Genomic DNA, 18603 nt, shown 5'->3' with positions numbered 1-18603 from the left:
TATGTTGCATGAGAGGAGAGTCCTGGTTGAGACATTGTCTTGGAAATTCACCCATGAATGCAGATTGACAGTTAACAGCCACACTTCGTTTAAAATGTAAATGAGACCACCTCATGCAGGCAGAAAGAACATGTACACATACTACACGTGTTTCAACTCAACAAAATAAGTCACAGTCATTCTCAGAGCAATGCCCTAACCAGTCAGAGTCAGCCAACCCAGGTTCATAGAATCACTATGGTGTGGAAGCAGACCATTCAGCCCATTGAGTCCACACCAACCCTCCCAAGAACATCCCACCCAGACCCACCTCCCTATCCTATCCCCATAAACCACGTATTTCCCATGGCTAATCCACCTAGCCTGTACTTTCCTGGACACTGTGGGCAATTTAGTAGGGCCATTCCACCTACCTTGCACATCTTTGGACTGTAGGAGGAAACCCACACAGACATGAGGAAAACATGCAAACCTTACACAGTCGCTTGAGGGTGGAATCAAACTCAAGTCCTTGGCATTGTGAGGCAGCAGTGTTAACCACTGAGCTAAAATGTAATCAAAGCCTGGCTGTTAACTGTCAATCATCATTAATGGTTGTATTCTCCACGACAAGTCTTTACCAATCAAAGTCCACTTATCAACCAATTAGCACTCTCCTGTTATACTATGTAAATGTTGGCTTTCCCCTTGAATTGGTATTCTTGTGAAATGTCCTGATGACAAAATATGTCTTTTCTTCAACAATACACAAGCTCTGTATTGTCAAACAAATATCAACAAAGCCAGGGAGGAGATTGCCGATTCTTTGACTCTGATCTTTATGTCATCATTATTTGAGACTCACGGTTGGTGTCTTGCCTCCCAGGTCCTAGAGTTCATGTTGTCTTTGGTTGTGTTTACAGGACTCTTGAGGGGGAGGGGCAGTAGCCCCAAGTCCTGATCCACATAGACACCAACAACATAGGTAGGAAGGGATTTAAAGCAGAAATTCAGAGAGCTAGAGTGGAAGCTTAGAGCTAGAACAAACAGAGTTGTTATCTCTGGTTTGTTGCCCATGCCATGTGCCAGTGAAGTGAGGAATAGGGAGAGAGAGAGAGGAGTTGAACACGTGACTACAGGGATGGTGCAGGAGGGAGGGTTTTCGATTCCTGGATAATTGGGATTCTTTCTGGGGTTGGTTTCCTCTACACAGGAGATGGTCTTCACCTGAAGCAGAGGGGTACCAATATCCTGAGGGGGAAATTTGCTAATGCTCTTCGGGTGGGTTTAAACTAATTCAGCAGGAGGGTGGGAACCAAAATTGTAGTTCAAGTATACAGGAGATTGAGAGTAGTGAAGTCAGAACTATGGTTTCAAGATCGCAAGAAGGCACCGGCAGGCAAGAAATTGGTTTGAAGTGTATCTACTTCAATGCCAGGAGCATCTGGAATAATTTGCAGCATGGGTTGGTATGTGAGATTTCGATGTTGTGGCCATTTCAGGGTAGAGCAGGGACAGGAATGGTTGTTGCAGGTTTTGGATTTAGATGTTTCAGCAAGAACAGAGTAAATGATAAAAGAGGGGGTGGTGTGGCATTGTTAGTCCAGGACAGTATTACAGTTGCAAAAAGGACGTTTGAGGATCCTTCTACTGAGGTAGCATGGGCTGAGATTAGAAACAGGGAAAGGAGCGGTTATCCTGTTGGGAATTTTCTATAGGCCTCCAAATAGTTCCAGAGATGTAGGGTATAGGATAGCAAAGACGATCCTTGATAGGAGCGAGAGTGACAGGGTAATTGTTATGGGGGACTTTAACTTTCCAAATATTGGCTGGGAATACTATAGTTCAAGTACTTTAGATAGGTCAGTTTTTGTCCAGTGTGTGCCGGAGGGTTTCCTAACACAGTGTGTAGACAGGTCAACAAGAGGTGAGGCCACATTAGATTTGGTACTGGGTAGTAAAACAGGCCAGGTGTTAGCTTTGGAGGAAGATGAGCACTTTGGTGATAGTGACCACAATTCAGTTATGTTTACTTTCGTGATGGAAAGGAATAGGTATATATCGCAGGGCAAGAATTATGGCTGAGGGAAAGGCAATTACAATGCGATTAGGCAAGATTTAGGATGCATAGAATGGGGAAGGAAACTGTAGGAATGGGCACAATTAAAATGTGGAGCTTATTCAAGGGCCAGCTAGTGCAGGTCCTTGATAAGTATATACTGGTCGGGCACAGGACTTATGGTTTACTAAGGAGGTTGACTCTCTTGTCAAGAGGAAAAAGAAGGCTTATGTTACAATGAGATGTGATGGCTCAGTTAGGGTGCTTGAGAGTTACAAGTAATGCCGGGAAAGACCTAAAGACAGAGCTAAGGAAAGCCAGGAGGGGACATGAGAAGTCATTAGCTGATAGGATCAAGGAAAACCCTAAGGATTTCTATCGGTATATCAGGAATAAAAAAAACGTTCAGAAAAAGATTAGCGCAAATCAGACATATGAGTGGGAAATTGTGCGGGGAGTCAGAGGAGATAGGGGAAACGTTAAATGAATATTTTTCGTCTGTTTTCACAAGGAGAAGACAGTATGGTTGAGGAGAATACTGAGACACAGGCTACTAGACTAGATGGGATTGAGGTACATAAGGACCTGTAAGCAATTCTGGAAAATGTAAAAATAGTTAAGTCCCCTGGGCTGCTTGGGATTTATCCTCGGATTCTCTGGGAAGCCAAGGAAGAGATTGCCAAGTCTTCGACTTTGATCTTTATGTCGTCATTATCTACAGGAATAGTGCCAAAAGACTGGAGGATAGCGAATGTTCAAGAAGGGGAGTAGAAATAGCCCCGGAAATTATAGACCTGGGAGCCTTACTTCAATTGTGGGTAAAGTGTTGGAAATAGTTATAAGAGATAGGATTTATAATCATCAGAGAGGAATAATATTAGATTAGATTACTTACAGTGTGGAAACAGGCCCTTCGGCCCAACGGGTTCACACTGACCCGCAACCCACCCAGACCCATTCCCCTACATTTACCCCTTCACCTAACACTATGGACAATTTAGCATGGCCAATTCACCTAACCTGGAGAAAGTGAGGACTGCAGATGCTGGAGTACCAGAGTTGAAAAATATGGTGCTGAAGAAGGGCTTATGCCCGAAACATTGATTCTCCTGCTCGTCAGCCTGCTGTGTTTTTCCAGCACCGCATTTCTCAATTCACCTAACCTGCACATTTTGGGTCTGTGGGAGGAAACTGGAGCAAACCCAGCAGAGAATGTCACCTGAGGTAGGAATTGAACCCGGGTCTCTGGCGCCATGAGGCAACAGTGCTAACCACTGTGCCACCGTGCTGCCCAAGTTGTGATAGACAACACAGTTTTGTGAAGGGTAGGTTGTGCTTCACGAACCTTATTGAGTTCTTTGAGAAGGTAACCAAATAGGTGGATGAGGGTAAAGCGGTTGATGTGGTGTATATGGATTTCAGTAAAGCATTTGATAAGGTTCCCCATGGTAGGCTACCGCACAAAATATGGAGTCATGGGATTGAGAGCTAGCTGAAAGAAGACAGAGGGTTGTGGTTGATGGGAAATATTCATCCTGGTGTTCAGTTACTAGTGGGGTACTGCAAGGATGTGTTTTGGGTCCACTGTTGTTTGTCATTTATATAAATGACCTGAATGAGGGCATAGAAGGATGGGTTAATAAATTAACAGATGATACTAAATTCAGTGGAGTTGTGGATAGTGATGAAGAATGTTGTAGGTTACACTGAGACACAAATAAGCTGCAGAGCTAGGCTGAGAGGTGGCAAATGGAGTGTAATGTGGAAAAGTGTGAGGTGATTCACTTTGTAAGGAGTAACAGGAATGCAGTGTACTGGGATAATGGTAAGATTCTTGGTCGTGTAGATGAACAGAGAGATCTCGGTGTCCAGGTATATAGATTCTTGAAAGTTGCCAACCAAGTTGATAGGGTTGTTAAGAGGACATACGGTATGTTAGCTTTTATTGGTAGAGGGATTGAGTTTCAGGACCATGAGATCATGCTGCAGCTGTACAAAACTCTGGTGTTGCCACATTTGGAGTATTGCGTACAGTTCTGGACACCGCATTATAGGAAGGATGTGAAGCTTTGGAAAGGTTTCAGAGGAGATTTACTAGGATGTTGCCTGGTATGGAGGGAAGATCTTACGAGGAAAGGCTGAGGGACTTGAGGCTGTTTTCGTTAGAGAGAAGGTTGAGAGGTGACTTAATTGAGGCATATAAGATAATTAGAGGGTTAAATAAGTTGGACAGTGGGAGCCTTTTTCCTCGGATGGCGATGGCTAGCATGAGGAGACATAGCTTTAAATTGAGGGGTGATAGATATAGGTCAGATGTCAGAGGTAGTTTCTTTACTCAGAGAGTAGTAGGGGTGTGGAAAGCACTGCCTGCAACAGTAGTGGACTCACCAACTTTGAGGACATTTAAATGGTCATTGGATAGGCATATGGATGAGAATGGAATAGTGTGGGTTAGATGGGCTTCAGATTGGTTCCACAGGTCGGCGCAACATTAAGGGCTGAAGGGCCTATACTGCACTGTAATATTCTATGTTCCAATTTCCAATAGTTGCCATATGAACGATTAATAATGCAGAAGGCATGAGTTCAGCTCTTAGGAACTTTGAACAGGATTAGGCCATTCAGCCCATCGAACTAAGTCCACTGATCAATGAGATAATGGTTGATCTGTGAGCTAATTCCATATTCCTGCTTTTGAGCCATATCCCTTTGCCTAACAAATACTTATCTAAGATTTAACACTAACAACTGATCCAGCATCCAATTTCATTTTTGGAAGAGGCTGCCAAACATTTCCGATCCTTTGTGTGTCAAAGTGCTTCGTAACATCTCTTCTGGATGGTCGGTCCTAATTCTTAGTCTATGCTGCCTAGTTCTAGAATCCCCAACCAGTGGGAATAGTTATCTTTATCTATAGTGTCTTTTCCTGCTAATATCTTGAAGACTTCAATCAGAACACCATAACTTTCTGAATAATAGAGAAAATAGGCCTAATTTCTATAATTTCTCCTCACAACTTAAACCCCTGAAATCCTGGCATCATAAACCTACATTATATTCCTTCCAAGGCCAATATACCTTTTCAAAGTGTAGTGCCCAGATCTGCTCAGAATAGTCCAAGGGGGGAAAAACACAGTAGGTCAGGTAGCATCTGAGGAGCAGGAGAATCGACGTTTCGGGCATAAGCCCTTGATCAGGATTTTTCTGCAGCCCTCACTTTTTCCTACTCCAAGAGGGGTCTAAGAAGGGTTTTGTATAACTGCAGTGTAATTTCTGCTTCCTTGTACCCCAGTCCTCTACATATAAAGGCCAGTATGCCATTAGCTCTCTTGATTATCTTTTCTACCTGCACGTGACACTTTTAAAGATCGATGCGCCTGAACACTGCACTTTGCAGTTTGAGTTTAGTTTTTAAAATCTGGCCTTAAATATATTGTATCTGTAAAAGCGACAACAAATCTGTCAGGCGGTTGTAAAAATCAAACTTGTTCACTCATGTCCCACAGGGGAACAGGCCTGTTGTCTATGTGACTCCAGTCCTGCACATGTTGGCTCTTGCTATGAGCTTGCAAGTGACTGAATCACATCAAATTGCTTTCCCTTCAGAAATCGGGGATGGGTCAGGAATACCAGGCATGCCAGCTGCTGTTGGTGATTGCTGGTCAACTCCCATGGCATCCAATTTGATTCCGTTATCAAGGACGGCCATAGGATTCATAGCTTTGACCACAATTACAGAAGATTAAAATGCCATGCGTTTAAAAAGCCCAGCACAGAAAACGTGACTGTGCTTTTTTCTAGAATATTCTGATAAACCTGTACTGTGGGTAACATTAGGTATCCTTGCCTTATTTCTCTCTCTTTCTAAAACAAAGCCCTGACACTGACAGTGAAGTCCTGGTCCATTGATACATGTAACCATAGCAACAACAGATTGATTTAATCTGCCAATATAGCACAGTGTTGCCTTGCAATTTCAAGACATCTATTTAACCCCCCAGCTAGAGGGGCGATGGCAAGCAGACAATGAGAGGGGCAGGCTGATTCGAGAGTGAGTGGTTATTTTTCACAATGTGGACTCACCTCTGGAAATGCAGCAACCCATGATGAGCAGCGAAGGCAGGAGCACGAGTTATCCTCTGCTACCTTTTAAAAAATGCAACATATCGGGGTTTTTTTTTTGTTGTTGTTGGGTTGTATGGTCTTCCCTAGAGTACCTTGAACACAATGCTTGCTGAGGCAGCTGGCTTTGACGTCGGTGGAATCAATCTCGGAGGCCCACTTCTGCACTTCTGAGCTGAACTGAAACACAGCCACAAACACACAGGAACAGGACACCAGGCTGTCACTCTCGCTGCATCTCGGCATTAACTCCTTCACCACCAGGCTCTTGATTGGATCCGGCTCTTGCTTCTGTTGACTATCCTCCTCGTTGATCCATTAACCAACCTGTTGCAACCAACCTTCTTCAATGGGTCGGATTGGTTGGGTCAGCAATGGCGCAACCTGCGGTGAAGGAGCCATTGCCACCAACTCAATAATCGCTTCTGTAAAGTGGCCCCGTGTTCCTCAAAAAAAGATTTGAGGTAAAACTACTGAGGTAGAAGCTGAAGGAAAATCCCTCATCACTTCCAGGGATGGAATGCCTCAGAAAAGAAAAGACTGCCCATTTAATCTTACTATTCAACAGCATTACCACCACGAATCCTAAACCATCAATACCAGGGGGTTACCACTGATCAACCGTGCAAAAGCAGATCAGGAACTGGAATTCTGAGCTGAATAGCTCACCTTGTAAATCCTCAGGATCTCTCTGCCATTGACAAACTAGGGCCAGCAGGGATGGGCTAACAAATTGTTATTGATTCCCACAACTTGGGAATTTTTTAAGAAAAAGGTTTGCATTTTGATAGCACCTGTCACGAGTTCAGGATGTCCCATTATATTTTTCAGCCAATGAAACACTGTGGAAATGTAGGTTGTAGATATAATGCAGGCAATGTGGCAGCCGATTTGAGCATAGCAGGCCCCCTAAGGCAGCAATGTGATCATGACTTAATGATTTGATTTTGTTAAAGGGTTTGCGCTCTGATCACAGCAGCACTGGTGGATTGGAGCAGGCACCCACCTTGGCCATGAAAATGAGCCAAGACACTGAACTTCAGGGAAGGATAGACATTCCATTTTTATGGTGCCTGTCATAACCTCAAACCTTAGTTATAATTGCAGCCAATCGAATATTTGAATTCAGTTGATTGTGTGACTGTGGGGAAGCGTGACATTTTACCTTCAACATTATCCCGCAAATAAAGATTTGATCATTCATCGTACAATCTGCTGATTTCTGTTTAGCAATGTTAGTTGAGGGATCGGTTTGGACCAGGACACTGGGGGAACTCTGTTGGCATTCATGGAATAATGGCATGGGACCTTTGATTGAACCGCCAAAGAATTAAAAACTTTTTGTTTGTCTGGGAGCACTGAAACCTATATAGGCACAAGAGTTCAGAAAATAATTAGAAGGGTGTTGCCAGGGTTGGAGGATTTGAGCTACAGGGAGAGGTTCAATAGGCTAGGGCGTTTTCCCTGGAGCATCGGAGGCTGAGGGGTGACCTTATAGAGGTTGATAAAATCATGAGGGGCATGGATAGGATAAATAGTCTTTTCCCTGAGGTGGGGGAGTCCAGAACTAGAGAGCATAGGTTTAGTTTGAGAGGAGAAGAGACCTAAGGGGCAACATTTTCACGCAGAGGGTGGTACGTGCATGGAATGAGCTGCCAGATGAAGTGGTGGAGACTGGTACAATTGCAGCATTTAAAAGACATCTGGATGGGTATATGAATAGGAAGGGTTTGGAGGGATATGGGCCGGGTGCTGGCAGGTGGGAATAGATTGGGTTGGGATATATGGTCGGCATGGATGGGTTGGACCGAAGGGTCTGTTTCTGTGCTGTACATTTCTTCGACCCTATGACCTGCAGACCTGTGGCTGATGTTACATTCCTGTATTGCTAACCTGACCCACATTCACATTGGCGTCTGGTAAATAAGATCAAGGAATGAATGCTTGGTTCAATTTCTGATGTGGTAGAAGTAGGTTCCAGTTTGTGTGGCATTGGCACCAGCAATGGGGGAAGGTGGATTGTACTGTTGATATGTTCCACACTCAAACTCTCAAACTCAAAACTAGAGAACCTCATAATATGGGAAGTAAGAGAGTGAGTGCAAGACGAGTAATAGTATCTTAAATAAGAGCAGTTATAAGGAGGCAAAAGCAGAGCTAGCTAAAGTGAAATTAGGTTAAAGGATAAGTTAATAAAGATGCAGTGGCCGACATTTAAAGGGATGTTACCGAATAGGTGCATTCCAGATTGTAAGAACAATCTCAAAGGGAGGAGAAAATATCTGTGGTTAACTTGAAAATTTAAAGAAAGTATTAAATTGAAAAGAAAGCATGTAATTTCACAAAGTTGGCTGGCAGTTCTGAAGATTAGACAGAAGTTTAAAAAGAGCAAATAATGACAAAAAAGAACAAGGCTTGGAAAATTAGAACAAAGAATAAGACAGCTTAGAAATATTAAAAACGGTAAGACTTGCGATAAATGTTCAAGAATGAGAAGAGTTAACAAAGTGGGCATTGGGAGCATGGAAAGTGAGTCTGCGAATTAATATTGGAAAATAAGGAGATGGCAGGTGAATCGAGTGGGTATTTTTCATCAGTCTTCACTATTAAGGATTTAAGTATCATCCCAGATACAACAGTAAACCGGAAACTGGAAGGAAGGGAGTAACTTGAGGAAGTTACAATCAAATTTTAAAATATGGAAGTGATACAGAGCAAATTATTGGAGCTGTGAACTGGCAAGTCCCCAGATCGTAGTGGACTCCATCCGCAGAGGTTAAAAGAAGTTGGTAGTGAGATAGTTTTTATTTTGCAAAATTCTTTCGATTTGCAGAATTCTCCATTAGATTAGAAAATACCAAATGTAGCTTCTTTATTCAAAAAGGTGAGACAAGAGGTTGGAGACTACATGCCAGTTAGTCTTTCAGAGGGAAAATGTTAGAATCTGTGATTAAAGACATTTTTAACAGGGTACTTTAAAGAGTCAACAAAATCAGGCAGAGTCGACATGATTTTATGCACGAGAAATCAGACAGGATTTTCCGCTGACTAGACAGCCAGTGAGATCAAAGGTTTATGTGAAGGAATTGTCTGGGAAACTGCATTTTCCTCTGGGCAAATCCCCTTAACCCCTAAGATTCCCTGAAAATCTTCTTTTAATTGGAGATTTTGATGGTTCTGATGAAATTAAGTAAAATAGTGACTCAGGAAATGTTAGACTATTTAATACCTAGCCTAACTTCTGAGCAGCTGTTCAACTGACCCCATCCTTACCTCATCCCGGCCCCAACCACACCTCCCCCAGATCTCATATACCTTCCAGACCCTGACCTGAGACCTCCTTTGAGAACTGACACCCCACCCAGGGGCCTCCTGCTCCAGCAAATCACTGGGATCTGATGCACCCTTCACCCTCACCCTGGGGACGAAATACACTCACCACAACCTGTATTCAACACCACCCCCCACCCACCACCCACATACCACCAAACACTCTTCCTGCCAACCCGAGACCAAGCTGCGATCAGGCTAGACCTGATCTGAGAAATCCCTCTCCCTCCACTGGACCCAGCCTGACTCCACAACACCGCACCCTCCCACCTTTCCCCACTCCCCAATCCAACCCACTCCCTTTCTGCCACAGAAATGCAAACCTGACCCAAGCCCCAGACCACATTCAACCGCTCCTGCTCCCTGCTTTTTGGTCCAAGCGGACCATCCATTTCTGTCCCATTATCCAATCAGACATAATCCGGCACCCTCAACCATCTCCACTCACCATCAGAGGTGCCCTGATTCCCTCATTGCCAGATCCGAACCCCAATCCCCCAAACACCCAACACCCACTCACCCCACCATCTGCTGGACCCAATTTCTCACCCTCTTCCCCTAACCCCCACCTCCACAACTGCCTGACCTTCCCTGGACACAATATCTCTTACCTGGTTCCTTGCCACCTGACACCCCCTATCCACTTCCCATGGCGTCCATCCATGTGAGAGCTTGTCCAGCTGGTACCTGACACTCTACCTCCTACCCTGATGACACCCTCCCTTCCTAACACCCTAGCATCACACTTAATGAACCCATGTGTCTTCTGAGAGCAACTGTCAGGATCTTTAAAGTTTCTGAATATGAGCAGCTGACTGCTGTGGAAAGACAATGTGGTTTGGAAGAGCTCTGTGCTCTCCGAATGTTCAGAGTGGAAGTTTAGCTCCACATTTCTGAGGGAAACCTGAGCAGAATGTACTCTCAGAAATGTGGAGCACCCTTCCCTCATAAAAAAGACAGGCTGTAGGTAACCCTGGGTGAGATTGCCACTCCCCAGAAAATCTGGCTCATTGCGTTTACCCAACCAGTTGGAGCTCTTTGAGGAAGTAACTTGTGTTATGGATAAAAGAAGAATAACTGATCTCACAGAATCATAAAGTCATACAACATGGAAACAGACCCTTTGGTCTAACCAGTCAATGCTGACCATAATCCCAAACTCAACTAGTCCCCCTGCCTGCTCCTGGCCCATATCCATCCAAATTTTCCTATTCATGTCCTTATCCAAATGTCCTTTAAACATTGTAACTTCAATTTGCAGAAGACACGTTATAAGGTGCCACTTCAAAGTTTTTGTGATAAATAAAAGCTTATGGTGCAAGGTGTAGGAGATTGATCTGGATAAAAGATTGACTAGCTAACAGGGAAAAGAAGAGCATTGCTTGTCAATGTTCAACACTAAGCCTCATCTGGGTGGCACGGTGGCTCAGTGGTTAGCACTGCTGCCTCAAAGTGCCAGGGACCTGGGTTCAGTTCCAGTCTTTGGTGACCGTCTGTGTGGAGTTTGCACGTTCTCCCTGTGTCAGCATTGGTTTCCTCCCACAATCCAAAGATGTGCAGGTCAGGTGAATTGGTCATGCTAAATTGTCCATAGTGTTAGGTGCATTAGGCAGAAGGAAAGGGGTCTGAGTGGGTTACTCTTCAGAAGGTTGGTGTGGACTTGTTGGGCCGAAGGGCCTGTTTCAGTACTGTAGGAATCTTACAAATCAGCTTTGTCCTGCAAGTAAAACAAAATTAAGTCTCTTAAAAGCTTTGCTTGTCTACTTTCCAAAATTGCTTGATATTTCATTAATTAGCCAGTGAGTCATCACCCACATTCCTGCTGAACAATTCCAAGAAATTACTTGTCCTTGCAAAATCTTGGTAAATCCTTTTCAGTCCAGAATGTCCAAACAATTAAGTACAACTATGTATTACCAACAATAAGCAAGGAGTGAAAGGTTATTAGGGCTAATCAGATCAGCCATGATTTTATTGAATATCAGAGTGGACACAAAAACCTGAATGGCCTTCTTCTGCTTCAAATCTTATATATAAAAACAATCATGTCACCAACTGCAACAACTAATATATGTTAGTACGGAAGTTTGGTCTGTAAAAAGAATTGTCATACACTTCTATATTCAAAATGCCATCACCCTAATAGGTTTTCACAGACCCATGAGGTCACAGCTAAATGGTTGCATGTTTGACTCAAACACATTGTCACCCCTCAAGTAACTCACAGCATGTGAAATTTGTTTAGCTCTGATAACATATAAATGCAAATCTTTTACGAGATGCAACTGTTTAGTATCAAACTGACACGGTGCTCATTAAAGTAGCATCTACTTTGCGGAAAGGTTTAGAACTGTTCTCTTTCCCCTTGTAGCTCGTCATATCCTTGACAGACTCTCACTCTCCCTCGCTTTCCTTCTCTCCAATTTGCAGCCTCTCTCAATCCTTGCCAGTTTCCCTCTCCTTTCATTCATGGTACTTTTTTTAACTGTTTGTCTCACATGGACCTGCCATAATATTGAGGATATCCCCAACACTTTTGCCCCTGTCCTATATCACAGTCAGTACTATTCTCTTATGGTGATGTTGCTATGGACCCAAATGAGACCAGACCCTCTCAAAATGTTTTAAGAAGGTTACCTAGACCCTAACTTTTTCTTATTTTAAAGGCAAATGCAATGTGCTGTGTTCCAGATGCAATGTGACTGGTCAAACTACTCAACATTAAGCAAAACAAAATTTATTCAAACACTGTAGTTAAAATACAACCAAAGAAAGAAGAACTTAGAAAAATACAGTGACTATTACTAATTAACTGTTCCAATATAGTAACATCCCATAAACACACCCTTTGGCAAAAATGGCAAATACAGAAAACAGATTTTGTCTCACATGCAATCCAACCGCCTAGGAGGAGAACCCCCAGCTTTTGACTATAATAGAGAAAGGGAAAAACAGCTTCCACTTCTTCAAGCCCACAACAGCAACTTCTGAAAGCTAAAAAACTAAAAGCTAGAAATCCTGGTCTGTGACAGATGGCCACACCCATCCAGGCTGCTTCTATTGTTCCAACTTTTAAAAAATCCCACAGCCTCACAAGTTGTTTATCTTGTCAGAGACCACTCAGTGCTTGTCCCAAATCACTCTCTAAAAGAAACCATAACAAAACATATATCTTAAAGCCACAGCATCACAATCCGCACTGGCTCTCAGTCTAGCAACACCTCAATTTTAATACTCTCAGATTCTGTTTCAAATGCTTCCAAAGCCACACCCCTCCTTTTGCTTGTAATATTCGCCATAATCCTCCAAAATCTCTGCAGTCCTATTCCTGCCCCTTGAGTGACCTCTATTTTAATTGCTCAGTTGATGGTGGCATTCTGGTACCATCACTGGATGAGTAGCTCAGAAGCTCTAGATACATGGATTAAATTCAATTCATTTAAAAAGTCTGGAATTGAAAGCTAATCTCAATGCTGATGAACACAAAGCGATGATCAAATGTTATAAAACCTCATCTGGTTCCCTAATGCACCCTCTGGAAGGCAATCTGCTATTCTTACTTAGTCTGGCCTAATTGGATCTCATGGCAATGTGGCTAACTCTTATCTGAGCTGTGAAATAGCCAAGCAAACCACTCAGTTCAAGGGCAATTAGGAATAGTAAATAAATAGTCATAGAGTTATATACAGCATGGAAACAGACCCTTCGGTCCAACTCATCCATGCCAACCAGATATCCTAAATTCATCTAGTCCCATTTGCCAGCATTTGGTCTATATCCCTTTGAACCCTTCCTATTCATATACCCATCCAGACCCCGAATAAATGTTGCAATTGCAATTGTACCAGCTTCCACCCATTATTGGAAAATAGGCTTCTTTTTATAATTTTGACATGGGCAGAGGAGGAGCAAGAAGGCAGATGGTACAGAGGCTCAGTGCAAAAGACAGAAAGAGATTGTGAATAATGGAGAAAGAGAAAATGAGATGTAAAAAGGGTGTGAAAGGAAGAGACAAAAACAGAAATTGCTGGGAAAACTCAGCAGGTCTGGCAACATCTGTGGAAAGAAAGCAGAGAGGAAACAAATGCTGCCCAGCCCTATTGAGTTTTCCCAGCAATTTCTACTTTTGTTTCTGATTTCTAGCATCCTCAATCAACAAAGTAGGCACCACGAAAACACAATATGGAGCCGCAGGAGATGGGGAGATACTAAACTAGTATTTTACATTAGCGTTTACGTGGAGAAGGACATGAAAGATATGGAATGTGGGCAGATAGATGGTGACATCTTGAAAAATGTCCACATTACAGAGGAGGAGGTGCTGGATGACTTGAAACAAATAAAGGTGGATAAATCCCCAGGACCTCATCACGTTTACCCTGGATCTCTGTGGAAAGCTCGAGAAGTGATTGCTGGCCCCCTTGCTGAGACATTTGTATTATTGATAGTCACAGGTGAGGTGTGGGAAGACTGGAGGTTGGTGAACGTGGTGCCACTATTTAAGAAAAGTGGTAAGGAAATGTCAGGGAACTATAGACCGGTGAGCCTGACGTCAGTGGTGGGAAAGTTGTTTGAGGGAATCCTGAGGGACAGGATTTACATGTATTAGAAAAGGCAAGGACTGGTTAGGGATAATCAGCATGGCTTTGTGTGTGGCAAATCATGTCTCACAAACTTGATTGAGTTTTTGAAGAAATAACAAAGAAGATTGATGAGGACAGAGCGGTAGATGTGATCTATATGGACTTCAGTAAGGCATTCGACAAGGTTCCCCATGGGAGACTGATTAGCAAGGTTAGATCTCATGGAATACAGGGAGAACTAGCCATTTTGATACAGAACTGGCTCAAAGGGTGGTGGAGGGTTACTTTTCAGAATGGAGGCCTGTGACCAGTGGAGTGCCACAAGAATCAGTGGTGGGTCCTCTACTTTTCATCATTTATATAAACAATTTGGATGTGAATATAGGAGGTATAGTTAGTACGTTTGCAGATGACACCAAAATTGGAGGTGTAGTGGACAGCGAAGAATGTTACCTCAGGGTACAATGGGATCTTGATCAGATGGGCCAATGGGCTGAGAAGTGGCAGATGGAGTTTAATTTAGATAAATGCGAGGTGCTGCATTTTGGAAAAGCGAATTTTAGCAGGACTTATACACTTAATGGCAAGGTCCTAGGGAGTGTTGCTGAACAAAGAGACCTTAGAGTGCAGATTCATAGTTTCTTGAAAGTAGAATCACAGGTAGATAGGATAGTGAAGAATGCATTTGGTATGCTTGTCTTTATTGGTCAGAGTATTGAATATAAGAGTTGGGAGGTCATGTTACAGTTGTACAGGACATTGTTTAAGCCATTTTTGAAATATTGTCTGCAATTCTGGTCTCCTTCCTATTGGAAGGATGTTGTGAAACTTGAAAGGGTTCAGAAAAGATTTACAAGGATGTTGCTAGGGTTGGAGGATTTGAACTATCGGGAGAGGCTAAATAGGCTGGGGCTGTTTTCCCTGGAGAGTTGGAGGCTAAGGGGTGATCTTCTTGAAGTCTAGGTAGATAACATCCAATGGCTCTCCTTGGTCTAACCTGCTCATTACTTCCTCAAACAGTTCTAGCAGATTTGTCAGGCATGATCTTCCCTTTGATGAAACCATGCTGATTTGGCTCTATTTTACCATACACTTCCAAGTATTCCAAAATCTCACCCTTCACAATGGATTCCAGGATCTTACCCACAACTGAGGTTAGGCTGTTCAGTCTGTAATTTTCCATCTTTTGTCTTACTCCCTTTTTAAATAGGTGTGTCACGTTAGGGACTTTCCAGTCCTCTGGGACCCTCCCTAATTCTAACGACTCCTGAAAGATCTCTATTATCTCTTCAGCTATCTCCTTTAGAACTCTGGGGTGTAGTCCATCAGGTCCAGTGACTTATCCACTTTTAGTTTTTCTAGCACTTTCTCCTTGGTGATGGCCACCATACTCAGCTCCGCCCCCTCGCTTTCTTGAATTTTTGGGATATTATTCCTGTCTTCCACCTGGAAGGCGACGCAAAGTAATTATTCATTTCCTCAGTCATTTCTTTGTACCCTACTACTATCTCTCTAGCATCATTTTTCAGCAGCCCAATGTCCACTTTTGCCTCTCTTTTGCTCTAAAGAAACTCTTACAGCCTTCCTTTGTATTATTGGCTAACTTACCCTCATATCTAATCTTCTCCCTCCTTATTTCTTTTTTTGTTGCCCCCTGTTGGTCTTTGTAAGCTTCCAAATTCTCTGCTTTCCCAATGCCCTTTGCCACACTAAATGCTTTCTTTTTTGCTTTTATGTTATCTCTGACTTCTTTAGTCAGCCATGATTGCCTCATCCTCCCTGTGTCATGCACCTTTTTCCTCAGGATGAGTCTCTGCTGAGCCTCCTGAATTATTCCCAGAAACTCCTGCCATTACTATTCCACTGTCTTTCCTGCTGGGCTCTTCTCTCAGACAATTCTACCCAGCTCCTCCCTCATGCCTCTGTAGTTGTCTTTATTCAGTTGTAATACTGTTACCTCTAATTCTATCTTCTCCCACTCAAATTGCAAAGTAAGTTCAATCATATTATGATCACTGCCTCCAAAGGGTTCCTTAAGCTCCATTATCAAGCCTGCCTCATTGCACACCCTAAATCCAGTATTGCCTGTTCCCTCGTGGACTCCACCACAAGCTGCTCAAAAAACTACCTTGTAGACATTCCACAAATTCCTTTTCTTGCAATTAACTCTCAACCTGATTTTCCCAGTCCACCTGCATATTGTAATCCCCTCATGATTGCTGTAACTTTGCCTTTCCTGCACATCTTTTCTATCTCCTGGTGTATCTTGCGCCCCAGCTCCTGACTACTGTTTGGAGGCCTGTACGTAACTCCAACTAGGGTTTTTTCACCTTTGCGGTTCCTCAATTCTGCCCACACAGATTCTATACCATCTGACCCTACTTGTTTCTTACTACTGATTTAATTTAATTCCTTACTAATAATACAACCCAATAAGGATTGTAAAGTTGAAAACTTCTTCTTTATTTCTTTATTCTTCTGCCTTTATATTCTATGGTATAATTTTCTGTCTTTTGAAATTATGCCGGAGAGTGGCGATACTATACAACACTTTTCACTGTATTTTGTAACAAAATACATGTGGCAATTAATAAATAAATCAGTAAGTGATATCCCTGGGCATTTACTGCAGGAGGACTTGCAGCTGCATCGACATGCTCTTATATGTGAGCTGCATCTCTTTTTTGCAAAATTTTCTATCAGTCCTCAAAACTAAACAATGCTGATTCCAGTGAAAGCTCACAGACCTGAAATGTTAACCCTGTATCTTTTTTTCACAGATGCTGAGTTTCTCCAGCATTTTCTGAATTTATTTCATTTTCTGGTCATATTTTGCTTTTGCATTGTAAAGCTGTTTAAGTATCTTATATTTTATCCTGGTAATGGAGCAAGAATCCCAAATTATTCACAGTTGTATTGAACCTTTGGACAAAACATACATGTTTCTTATTTAAAACAAGGACTGCAAACAAAACTTGGCTTATCATGTAACCTCTGAGAATGGAATTTACTGATTGTTGAAAGATTCCTTTGTTAAGCTCTGGAACATCTCACACTGTCGAGTGCCAACAAAGCATCAGAGAGAGACTTCAAAAGGCAGCGGTGCAAGTCTCCTCTCATCAGCAAGACATCTCCTGTGGATTATATTTCAGACTATGGACACAAGATACATTTGTGCTTTTCATTTCCAGGAATAGACAATAAAAAAGGTTAAGAGCCACATGCATGTGTCAGTGGACTCATGTGCTAGTGTGGATGAGGGAGGTCACAGTGATTAGACACCCCGGTGCTACAGGTAAGAAGAAACAATCTTCTCCCACTCTGAGTACTGCAAGCCAGTCAGCAAGTCCCAAACCATTGAAAAGGAAACAGGACAAAAGAATTTCAGCTAACTTACAAAGCTAAGAATCTTAATATTGCCTGCTCATTTTCAACATTAACACTATGAGTATCATCCAAAGTAAGTGGACGGCATGGTGGCTCAGTGGTTAGCACTGCTGCCTCACAGCACTGGGGACCTGGGTTTGATTCCACCCCGGGTGACTGTGTAGAGTTTGCACATTTTCTCTGTGTCTATGAGGGTTTACTCTAGGTGCTCTAGTTTCTTCCCACAGTCTGAGGATTCTGCACATTACGTAGATTAGCCATGCTAAATTGCCCATAGTATCTAAGGATGTGCAGACTAGGTGGACAATCAATGGAAATCAGGTTGAGAGTTAATTGCAGTGTTACAAGGGTAGGGTAGGGGATGTGGATCCTTCTGAGATAGTTTTCGGAGAGTCAGTGTGAACTTGATGGACTGAATGGTCTGCTTCCACACTGTAGAGATTCTAGGGTTCAGAAAAGATTTACAAGGAAATTGCCAGGGTTGGAGGATTTGAGCTATAGGGAGAGGTTGAATAGACTGGGGCTGTTTTCCCTGGAGCATCGGAGACTGAGGGGTGATCTTAGAGTCATAGAGTCATAGAGATGTACGGAAACAGAACCTTCGGTCCAACCCGTCCACGCTGACCAGGTATCCCAACCCAATCTAGTCCCACCTGCCAGCACCTGGCCCATATCCCTCCAAACCCTTCCTATTCATATACCCATCCAAATGCCTCTTAAATGTTGCAATTGTACCATCCTCCACCACATCCTCTGGCAGCTCAGTCCATACACGTACCACCCTCTGCGTGAAAAAGTTGCCCCTTAGGTCTCTTTCATATCTTTCCCTTCTCATCCTAAACTTATGCCCTCTAGTTCTGGACCCCCTGATCCCAGGGAAAAGACTTTGTCTATTTATCCTATCCATGCATTGGTTTGCCAATTGTGCTGCAAAGTAGCAAGAGTGGTAGACATTGACCACCTCCAACACAAGGAAGCCTAAATGCTTCCCCTTGACTTTCAATGGCAATCCTCCTGCAGTAATGTCCTACTGGGATATTGCAACTGACCAGAAATTCAAGCAGACCAGCCACATAGATCCATAAGTGTATGACAGAGGCTAGGCATTCTGTAGTGAGTGGTTCACCTTCTTATTCCCCAGCG

The 18603-nt window shown here is 43.0% G+C and overlaps 1 protein-coding gene across 4 annotated transcripts in view; it reads right to left on the bottom strand.

The window, feature by feature from the left end:
* The window catches only part of fam131c (family with sequence similarity 131 member C), a 96401-nt gene that overhangs the window by 37934 nt on the left and 39864 nt on the right, over positions 1 to 18603 (bottom strand). The window contains exon 1 of one of the 4 annotated variants that reach the window (XM_072586558.1): positions 6122 to 6374. The exons of the other annotated variants lie outside the window; for them this stretch is intronic. Coding sequence (XP_072442659.1) covers positions 6122 to 6143 — 22 coding nt within the window. The 5' untranslated portion in view covers positions 6144 to 6374. Of the gene's footprint in view, positions 1 to 6121; positions 6375 to 18603 lie in introns of those variants that run through there. 4 annotated transcript variants of the gene reach the window in all.

Source organism: Chiloscyllium punctatum, chromosome 16 (assembly GCF_047496795.1).
Source record: "Chiloscyllium punctatum isolate Juve2018m chromosome 16, sChiPun1.3, whole genome shotgun sequence".
Classification (NCBI taxonomy): Eukaryota; Metazoa; Chordata; class Chondrichthyes; order Orectolobiformes; family Hemiscylliidae; genus Chiloscyllium; species Chiloscyllium punctatum.
Note: the sequence above shows the minus strand (reverse complement) of the source record. Positions and strands in the feature narration are given on the sequence as shown.